Below are 11,151 nucleotides of genomic sequence, written 5' to 3' on the forward strand. Positions count from 1 at the left end.
TTCTATGGAAGCGTAGTAGTGCCACAAACAAAAGAAGAGCATCTGCGTAGATGATACTTGAATCTATTCTTTTATATTACAACGCTGATAGTTGGACAATTTGAAATGATTTCACTTAGGTGCAAAAGTATCCCAAAAGGACAAATAGAAATCAACAATCAACATGTTGCCAAATATAATAATACTATATATGTTTGTACTATATGCTTCAAGGGTCTCAACTTCCCAATGAAATTATCATCTGTGTTGATCTCTTGTACACAGATGAAAGTACCTGCTACGTGAATGAAAGTATTTTCGATGTAAATGTAATTATACGTATCGTCTACGTATATGGAAGTATCTTCTACATAGAGCTAAATATCATCAAAGTAGATATTTCTTTAGACTCTGGCAATAGCTTTATAAATTACTGTTCCTTTGCGCCAGGTTAATAAAGTGCAGCATGTTCTAGTCAAAATGTGGCTGAAATGATGCTGAAGTGACCCCAAACGTCAACTCACTCACTCAGTTACACAAAGCGTACTAATACACAACCTGAAATCCATTCTCAACGTGTCCATCGAGAAATGCCACCAGATCCTCGGGCTTCATCCCATTGTCCCCCTCCAATCCTCGTGTGTCACACAGACGGAACTTCAGCGGCGTGCCAGACTTCGACCTCACTTTGTAAACCTTGAACTATGTAATTCGGAAAACATAATGGACCTACGAAGAACACCGAAAAGCAACCATTGGTCATCCTCGAAAATCTCCAGGGTATATGTTCCGATAAATCTCCACTATACCCTGGTTGCATCTACGGCTCGGCCCGATGATTTTATTACCTCCCTTGGCTAGCTTTTTACCCAATCGGGTGTCTACGCTGGGAAGGTGAGCTTACAAATCACAACTTTCGCTTCTTAAATAATCTAACCGATTAAACTTGGCAATACAAATTATGCAGAGGTACTCTGAAAGAGGAAGAGGGAGTTCTTGCATATATATTTTTAACGTTTCGGACCTGTCAATTTGTCTGTATAATTTCTCCAAACATCTGAGTCGCACTGCGCACAAACCTTCGCGGCTGCGATCGCTATTTTTGTTGACACTGGCAAGCTCGGTTGTAACGGCGGCTTAGCCGATAGGCTACTGTGAGAATGCGGAGCCAGAAAAGGGAGGTAATAAAATTATCGGGCCAAGCCGTATGTGCAACCAAAGTATAGTGGAGATTTATCGTAACGTATACCCTGGAGATTATAGAGGATGAGCATTGGTGTGTACATAGTCGCTTTACAAACTATAGCATAAAGTTTCACATGAATACGGTTTCACTCTGCTGCAAGCAGTGGTCAGAATTGTAATAGTGTTAACTGTCAAATCTTGGATGAATTTTCCAAACCAGTGATTGAAATAATGAGCAACGATCCCCGGCATCGGGAAACTACCTACGATCTGTGTTTCAACTTACATGACAAGAACAGGTTAACCAAGATATCAGATCTACATGGAGTTACCATGGGTAAATTCAAATGACAAAATGAAGTTTCCTACATTCCTCTGATAAAAACCTTCATTCATTCATCATTGTAATTTTATATTTCTGCATTCACTGTTACGGAGCAAAGGCTCTCGGGTACCACAGAGTCAAGAACTGAGCATTTGAATTTAATATTTTATATTACAGATTCAATAAAAGTTGAAATCCCTCCTGACCCCAACAAAGTTAAAAGAACAAATCTTCTCACAGTTACTTACAGTCCAACTTTAGAGAGAATTTCTATCTAATCTGTCTGTAGGCATGTAAAAGTAGTTATTGAGCTATCAAAACAATAACATGGACTTGAAATTAGTAAATTCTACTTCTATGTCAGGCATACACCAATATCAAACTCAAAGGAAAAAACACAATTTTTATAAGTCTGCAAATAGCGAAAGCCACCACGTCGGAATCTGTTTGATATATCAGCCATGTTTTGTTGAAAGATATTGAATGGTTTTCAAGTTGTGCTCCGGAAACGAAGTGATTACGGACGGACGGACAGAGAGACAGACAGACGAGGCGTTGACTATATCTCCCCGCAATTTTAATTGATTTCTACCTTTTCTACTATTATAAAAGAATAGTTTCTTCATTCATATGTCGAACATACGGTAGTCTCGAAGCAAAACTTGTTCCCTGCATATTTAACATTTTGCGGTTGTTTTGGCCCTCGGATAAATCAAAATGTTTGCATATGTCCCTCAACTTCGACAGAGCATTGTCCGCAAATCTGCAACTGATTTCTTAAATACGTACCCCTTGCGTGAGACTGTGTGTGGTACTACCACTCCTCGCCTGACCAGTCACGTGACCTTTGAACATTGAGTTGATGGTGTTGAAATAGCTCGATTTGCCACTTCCTACTGCACCCACAAGCAACAGATTGACATGGTCCAGTTTCGCCTCTTCCACGGGACAGTATCTCTCAAGTTGTGTCATCAACTTCTGGTTAACATATTGCGATAATGTACCTCAATCCACGTGCACAATATAGTTATTAAGCTATATATATATAATTATTTCAACATCAATTTTTTTCGCAAATGGTGGCTGACCTGTAAAACTCCCGTGAATAATTCTGAAAAACTTGAAGTAGGCATGTACATGAATATGTTTATGTACAGTGAAACCGTACATGTGATTAGCGACATTAACAATCTCGTGGGATCTCGTGGAATCTCGTAGACTGGGATAGAGACATAATGTAACAATAGCAGATGAGTGTCTTTAAGGCATATACTAACCCCGTGGTCTGCATTGCCGATGTTTCGCCACGGATCATCGAACTCCACATTTGCGTCTTCAGCAAGAAAAGAACAAACAGATAAGAATATAGAAAAACATTTTCGGCATGTGTTTCGATGTCTACGTTAACAATGATTATGAGGGTTTCCTGTCTATTAGAGGCGGTGGGGTTGCCTAGTGGTTAAAGCGTTCGCCGAAGACCCGGGTTCGATTCCCCACATGGCTACAATGTGAAGCCCATTTCTGGGGTCCCCCGCCGTGATATTGCTGGAGTAAAATAAAATAAAACAAACTCACTCATCCCTGTCTGTTTTAGTGCTGTGTGTATCATAATGTGTTCAAATCCCGATTCCATGTTTCGAAAACTATCATTCCTAATAAAATTGGATAGCGCAAGCAGCCATATATAAGGCAAGATATGGGGTAACTGAAAAAACAATCGATCACGCACAGGAAAATTCCCTTTTGCAATCTGCAAATCTTAAGAAAAAGGTTCATTTGCTGTCCACAGAATTGTCAAATAATAATGTGCACCAAGGTAAGGTTGGGATTTCAAAACCAACATTACTAGTATGCTATTGTTATTAGTTTATTAGCGTAAGTACCAAACCGAAACATGAGTCATCAACCTATTCAGACATTTACCTACCTTTCAACCCATCCGAAGTTTCTCGTGTGAAAGTGAAAAGAGACACAACAAACAACTATGGTTACACGTAATTCCAATTCCTTCTTTCATAAGAAAAGGGCATTTACAAATTTTAATTTTAAACTATAAAAACAATCGTATTTCTGTTTGATGAGGTCGTAAAATGATTCATAATTCATCTGGCTCACTGGTTACACTTGTTGTGTCTTCTTTGGACTAAGAAAACTGTTCAGTCAGTGTTGAAGCGTTCAGTTGAGTTGTTAATGAACATTGAGATAATATATCATTTACAGTATATTAGTTATCCATTTTCACAAATTCATTTTGAATTGGTGTTAACTGTTTAATAAATGTGTTGAACAGATCTTGATTTGGTTTCTCTGTTCATAAGTATTGACTTTACCTCTATTGGTAGTTGGAAAAAGTAAGTGAACAATTTGACATGACAGACACTATATTCTATCTGGCCAAATACCTCATCTAGCTTGTTTTTAATGCCAAGATTATTTTTATAAAGAAAAATACTGAGATTTGGATGTCAACCCCATAGGATATGTTGAATTAACTCCATGTATTGCAGCGTTCATTTTACTGAAACGAATTTTATTCTAGAAAAAACTTACTTCTACCTCTGTCAGTTCAACGCACACGCACACGCACACTCACGCCATCCCAACCCCTACCTCACACACATCTTTACTCGCACCAACTCACACACGCGCGCGCACAAACACACGGTTGAAATAGTATTGTCTTCAAGACATCAAGAACCTGACACCCCTAGGTAAAAAAGAAATGGTGGAACACTCCACTCCAACGAGACAGTTCAAGAAGACAAACTAAACATGCTATTAGACATGCTGTCATTAATTTTGGTTTTGATGACAAATCTAATCGATGGGTTTTCTGAACTGCGCTTATTCAAAATTTTATTTCCTACAAAACATTTCAACTCTTCTGGATGGATTCATCCGAATGATTTTTACTCACATTCCTGGACAACATTGACTGTTGAATGTGAAAGTATATGCATTATTATCTAGTTATTGTTTCAGTTATTGTTTCCTCAACGTCCCCTTACCTTGGACCTTGTAAACATCAATTGCCGACAGCTCGAGATCATTCCCTGTGAAATCTGTTGCTGTGTCGCCAGCCATGTCATAGTCCGCCCCGTGTTTACTTGCTGGTTCACATGGGAAAAACCCATCTTCCTTCTGATAAGGACCCTCATTTAAAAAAAGTAGGTCTTCACCAAAATAAGGACCACAAGATGAATTCTGGCATATCGCCCTTTTTTCGTGTTCATCTTTTAGCCTGTACTTCTTGGGTTGAAAAGATCCATCTCTGTCAAGCCTGAAGAGAAATGCTCTGTCATCGTAGGAATAAGAAGACGACGTTACACCCCAGCTTACATTGGTGTAGCCTCCAAACACCCATCCAGCGGTATTACGTGCAACCGTCACAGTTGCTCCTAAGTTGTCACATTTGGAGTGGAATGCAGAGGCTCCACATTCATCAGTTGCAGTGCTGTAGAGGAGTTTGAACTGTTTGTTTCCTCCCAGCCAAGTGGACAATTGTTTCCGATGAGACGACGACAGATGTGAAGTCATGTTTTCGACAGTTTACTGCGCGTATAGCAGGACCTGTGGATCATACATAACAACAGCTTTGAAACTCAAAAATGGTAATCAGCATTGTCTCACGGCGTAGATATACATCGCAATAAAGCTTGTGATTTACTAACTATTGAACTCTTCTCAGTAAGTTTAAATTCTGTTATTCTTTCTCTTGAGGTATACATGATATCTAAACCATGCACTAGTACAGTTTTAAATAGCCCCTGGGATGTACATTACATTATTAATATGCGGTGAAACCATCAGCAGTTAAATATATAAAGAGAGACGGTTAAATAGCTCTACAGCATGGTCTGACGTTTGGTGTGACAGGATGGTGTCCTCCCATTTCGCAGACAGCCAGTTCGCAGACACCTTAAAACAACAACATTTACGGTTCAGTGAACAGAGTATCTACTACCTGTTACCTACACATTATAATGGAATAGTCCAAATAAAAACACAGGAACAAACTGAAGCTAGGTTATTTATTTTGAAAGATCGACTAAAAGACAGTTATTTGAATTTGTATTGCTGCAATATTAAAACAGTTTATTTTCATAAACATTTCAGTTTAACCTTCTAGTCTAACGCGAGTCGGCATCATCATATTGAAAACATTAGCTTAGCTATTAGAAATTGCGACACGGTTGTATCATATAAATCAAAAAGACACATGTGAACCTAAATATTATTCATAAGGAATAAAGAAGTTATGTGTTTTGCACACAATATTAAGATACAAGACAAGCCCACTTAATTACGATTTATTTAAGACGCATCATGTGAATGTGGCCATGGATGTGAGAATGTTTTTCATTACTTCCTTGAATGTCCATTGTATACTACCCAAAGACACAAACTGTTACTATCTTTAGAAAGTATTGTTAAAATAAGAACACTGATTGGTATTAATCTGATCTTACATGGCAATGCAGGTGTTTCATTTACTGCAAATCAGAATGTTTTCAAATATGTACAGATCTATATCTCTCCAACAAAACGTTTTCTCAGTTAACTTCTGTTGTACATATGCTATTATTGGGAGGGGTCTTTTCTATCAATTAACACAATCAAACCTCTCAAAGCTGGGTTGTTGTTTTTATTTTTGATAGTAATTGATAGTAAAATCAATTTGAGAAGACAAATCATTTATAATTTAATCATAACCAAGTTCTATTTACCCACAATCAAACTGCTCAGTAACGAACCTGTTTCAGGCTTACCCTGCTCTACTCACTAGACAGTGGACTGTTCCATTATACCCGTAGGTGTTACCCTCATTAACCTTCCAGTTCAGTGTCTGTCAAATGGGTGTCTGATAACTGGGTGTCTGTCAATTGGGAGATAACCGACAGGATATCTCGATTTAATTAACAACTGACAAGATTCACACTGTACGTAAATCAGCATAGCGCTGTATCTATTAATCCTTACACTTAAAAGAACATCGTCATTTAAATACATCACATTGTTAATACTGTATGTGCATAATTCAACATTTATCCCGGTGTCATGGGTTTTCGACGATGTAAGACAAAAACGTATTTTTTATCTGTAATATCATTTAAAGTTTGTATTTTTCTAACCTTGAGTGATAAAGGATATATTCATCTATTTCACACAAACATATCAAGTGTTCCGCTCGTAACATCCGGGTATTTTGTATGGGATTTCGACGATGACAAATACTTTTTGCTCCGCACTGCGAGGGAGTGTTGTGATCACGTGGCTTCCTATTTATATATTGCCTGTCACCAGCAGACGACTGATCTTACTGAATTTTCGCTTGCTATTATTTGTTATAAAGGCAACTGATTTTGCATCTGAAGTGGTATTAAATGATCTCGGGTAAATAATATTGATGTTTGTTTGCTTTTTATATAACTTTACTTCCGGATTTCCATTGTCAATAAAACTTCTCACGACAGCGACTGGGCACCCGCCCTACCAGTGAAACTGCTTGTGCACTCCGATTGCACACGTATTCCCCGATATAGCGCGTGCAATGCAATCGTCGAAATCACCAGAACGTCGAATCCAGCTCGTGTTGGGATATAATATGTATTATCACTTAAAAACACTTACGTTATTAATCAACAATACAAACTAAATACGTTTGGTTGAGATTATAGGTCTGAGTTCCAAGAAGGAACAGACGTGTACATGTTAGGTGTTCTCTCGTGTTGTCATTCAAAAGAATGCTGTAAACATAATTTAACGATTTTACTATTTTTGTGTTGTTGTTTTTTGTGTGTGTGTTTTGTACAAGGCGTTTTGAAGTGTGGTACAAAGATTTGTGAGTTCACATATATAAAACTGGTATTCAGAGGATGCACAGTGTCGGGAGTTTTGCTGACATATTTAGACATAAACACCTGACGTTGTGTTGTATCCTAATGTGTTGTACTATTGACGTTTACTGACCATAACATCATACAGGGGCCTGCAGGTTCATCTCAAATGGTGTCCATAATATCCCAATTCTGGAAGTTTCGGGATAATATGAAAACAAATGAGACAAAATATAACATGAAGCAATTGGTCAAGTTGCTGGTTGGCCTAACGATACTAGCCACCGCCAACAAACTCCTAACATGCACAAGCGCGCATTACTAAACCACAGGTAACCCAGTCCTGTCGACCCTCAATGATAGGAAGAAACATACTATTATTGTGATGATAACATCATGTCCACATTATCGTGTAGCCTGGCCATAACAGGTCTTAGTAGTAGGACAACATCATTTCTGTTAAAAATTCAGAAAAAGGCTAATAGATAGGTATTAACATTCTTCTTTCTTTACATTTTATTATCAATACACTGTCATATATTGTCATCATAATCGTAATCACTGTCTATATGTTGTTAAAGAGAATATTTCTAATGACCGAGGTGTCTAAGTTTGTGAGAGTAACATCTGATTCGATCTATGTTGATGTTCCCTGCTTCGATGTTTCTTTCCTATTCTCTGATGATCTTGTTGCAGCGCTGTCTCTGTTATGGATTCAAAATCGTCAAATTTAACAACATATGATTTTGCTATATACATTTGTTATTTCCCGAATACAAAAGAAAATAGAATAAATAGCGTTCTTAAGAGAGGTCTTTTCTTCTCTTCCAGATGCAGATTCTACATACCCACTCATAAACAAGCAAAATAAAGCAGATGTAAAGTTACAGATATTGTTTCATTTTTTATATACTGTTTTTCATTTTAAACCGACCGTCCCTACATTAGATCACGGTGTCTACGTGAAACACATTAAATTAAAATGCCGCCCTTATCTAATGGGCCCGACAGTATTAGTTGGTAATGCTACTTTCGGTTTCGTTTCTAACATCAGACACATAGACATCGATAGTATTCGGCACCCAGCTTTTGTCCTGAAAGTTTATTACATGACAATTGAAATTCTCGTGAAAACCGGGGAACAATGAACTGTGAACACACACACACACACACACACACACACACACACACACACACACACACACACACACACACACACACACACACACACACACACACACACACACACACACACACACACACACACACACACACACCTTTCTTAACAAGCAGTATCCGCAGTGTGTATGCAGGATAATGACGCCATCTGACCAACAAAAACATACAAACGTCCTTCACTGACCTTACAGGGTAATGGACTCTCGAAGCTATTTCCTCTTTGTCTCGCTTAATCATATCTCGCTTAATCTTTATAAAGAGAGCTAACTCTATGAAGCAAGTGTCAGTCGATGCAGAATCGTAACGCGCTCTCACACCTGAGATCGAATCGCGTGACAAACATTTGTTGTCAACATTTACGGTTGCTGCACATGAAGGTGATATGTTGCATATGATTACCACAATATCGGGAATGTTTCCCCTCAGAATAAATATGAAAATTGGAATGAACTTGTAAAGAAATACATTTTGCTGATGCTCAGTGGGGAAACTACATGGTCTTTGGTATCTTTCATGACGTGTCTCATATATTTACTGTTATTATTCCTTTGCTTTAACGTTTCATCTGTTTTGCCGTACAGGTGAAGATGAACAGAACAGTATGTCTACAGCGTACGAACAGTCCCATTTCTATTTCGAATATCTAAGCCAAAGCCGGTTAGTTGGAAACATTTTCAAGACTCATGTAATTAGAAAGTAAGTGAGTGAGTCAATAAATAAATAAATAAATAAATATTGATAAGAGTGAGTGATTCATTGAGTGAGTGAGTGATGGAGTGAATGAGTGAGTGAGTGAGTATGAGTGGGGAACTAACGTGGGATCGAAGCTGACGAGCGAACGCTTTCCCTACTAGGCAACCCCACTGCACTGAAAGTATATCAGAATAATAATACGTTAACTTTTCTATTGTAATAGCTTGGTCCTTACTACAATTACGCTCGGATCACACTGTACCTGACTGCAGACTTCGGAGTACACCAAGGATGACCCAGCCAATTCTCACTCTTCCGTCTCCCTGTTTCCTTCAACATGAACCAGGTCTCTGCACCTTGCCACGAATGTAGCCGGCCGTGTGTGTTTTATGTGTACCCCATGGCCATCTCCATCCTGAATAAAGCGGGCCAGCAAACAACGAAAACTGCTTTTAACTGTGTAAGTTCATGAAAATTTAATGTTCAGATTGTTGTTATTAGTCTCTAAACTAATATATACTAGGCACATAAAGAAGCCGTGCATACAAAAATTTAAAATCTAAATTTATCAAACCTGTGTAGACACATAAGGATTTAAACTTAGAGATTAGTGACATGTATCCAACATACATGCACGTGCCACGTTCCGTGACGTCAGTGGGTTCGTCCTTGAGACGTGCAATACGTTGTTGCACGTGCATTCCGGGAAAGAGAAACAGAGCAAATGAATGCCACACAATACTGTCACATTGGAAAGCTCAACCCCTGCCCTTGCGATCGTCCAAAAAATTAAACGGTTATTGAAATGCATAGCATGCCAAGGCTCACGTCTGCACAACGACATGAGGCCATTGGGATGGTCCGTGGGGGAATGTCTCAATGACAAGTGGCTGCACATTTCCACTGCCACCGGAACACCATTTCTGCACTGGTGAGACGCTACCAGAACACAAATGACGTCATCGATCGGCCACGTTCTGGACGTCCACGTGTAACAACGCCAAGACAGGACAGATGGATAAGGGTGACCCATCTTCGCCACAGGTTTCAGACTGCAGTGATGACTGCCCGAACCATCCCAGGACTTCGCCGTATCCACCCCAACACAGTTCGACAACGTTTACGTCATCACAGGATCAGACCACAACGTCCCGCCATACGGCCTATCCTGACACAACGTCATCGACAAGCTCGCCGAATGTGGTGCCGAAATAATGTCCACAGACCCTTGTTTTAGTGGAGAAATGTTGTTTTTATAGATGAGTCCAGGTTTAACATTTCCCATAGTGATGGATGTCAACGTACCTATAGACGCGTGGGAGAACGTTATGCACAGGCTTGTGTCTTGGAGAGGAATCGCTTTGGTGGTGGTTCCGTGATGATTTGGGGTGGAATAACAGCACGCCAAAGAACTCCTTTGGTGATTGTTCAGGGCAACTTAACTGGTGTGGGCTACAGGGATCAGATTCTTCGACCTGTGGCAATGCAACGTCATGGCCCTGGGTTAACCTTCCAACAGGACAATGCCCGCCCTCATACGGCAAGGGTTGCTATGGATTTCTTGCAACACCACAACGTTGACTTACTGCCTTGGCCTGCAAATTCACCGGATCTCTGCCCGATAGAGCATGTGTGGGACGAGATGGATCGACGTCTACGCCGTCTTCCTCATCCGCCAGATAACGTCCTTGACCTTGCTACAGAACTTGAGAGAATCTGGCGTGACATCCCACAAGCCTTCCTTGCACGTTTGATAGGCTCTATGCGTCGTCGATACACTGCTGTTCTCAATGCCGATGGTGGACATACCCGTTATTGAGCTTGTGACATGGTCGTTTGACCACTGTCCCGCTTGTGGACTCGTGACGTCATTGTGATTGACTTTTCAATTGAAATTCTCCAGGCTTGTTATGGTCTCATGATCCCTCCATTAAAGTTTATATGTACCTTTGA

The 11,151-nt window shown here is 39.6% G+C and overlaps 1 protein-coding gene across 3 annotated transcripts in view; it reads right to left on the bottom strand.

Annotated features, from left to right (window-relative positions):
• The window catches only part of LOC124272879 (interferon-induced protein 44-like), a 29,255-nt gene extending 20,466 nt beyond the window's left edge, over positions 1-8,789 (bottom strand). For 2 of the 3 annotated variants that reach the window (XM_046708098.1, XM_046708096.1), the window contains exons 1-5: positions 8,690-8,789; positions 4,498-5,059; positions 2,767-2,822; positions 2,279-2,467; positions 538-681 (exon numbers count right to left, since the gene is read on the bottom strand). In XM_046708098.1, the coding sequence (XP_046564054.1) occupies positions 538-681; positions 2,279-2,467; positions 2,767-2,822; positions 4,498-5,026 (918 nt within the window). In that variant the 5' untranslated portion in view covers positions 5,027-5,059; positions 8,690-8,789. The remainder of the gene's footprint in view (positions 1-537; positions 682-2,278; positions 2,468-2,766; positions 2,823-4,497; positions 5,060-8,689) is intronic. The other variant, XM_046708097.1, reaches the window with a different exon arrangement.
• Positions 8,790-11,151: the final 2,362 nt, after the last annotated feature.

This window comes from Haliotis rubra, unplaced genomic scaffold (genome assembly GCF_003918875.1).
Source record: "Haliotis rubra isolate DU_JTF1 unplaced genomic scaffold, ASM391887v1 Scf174, whole genome shotgun sequence".
NCBI lineage: Eukaryota > Metazoa > Mollusca > Gastropoda > Lepetellida > Haliotidae > Haliotis > Haliotis rubra.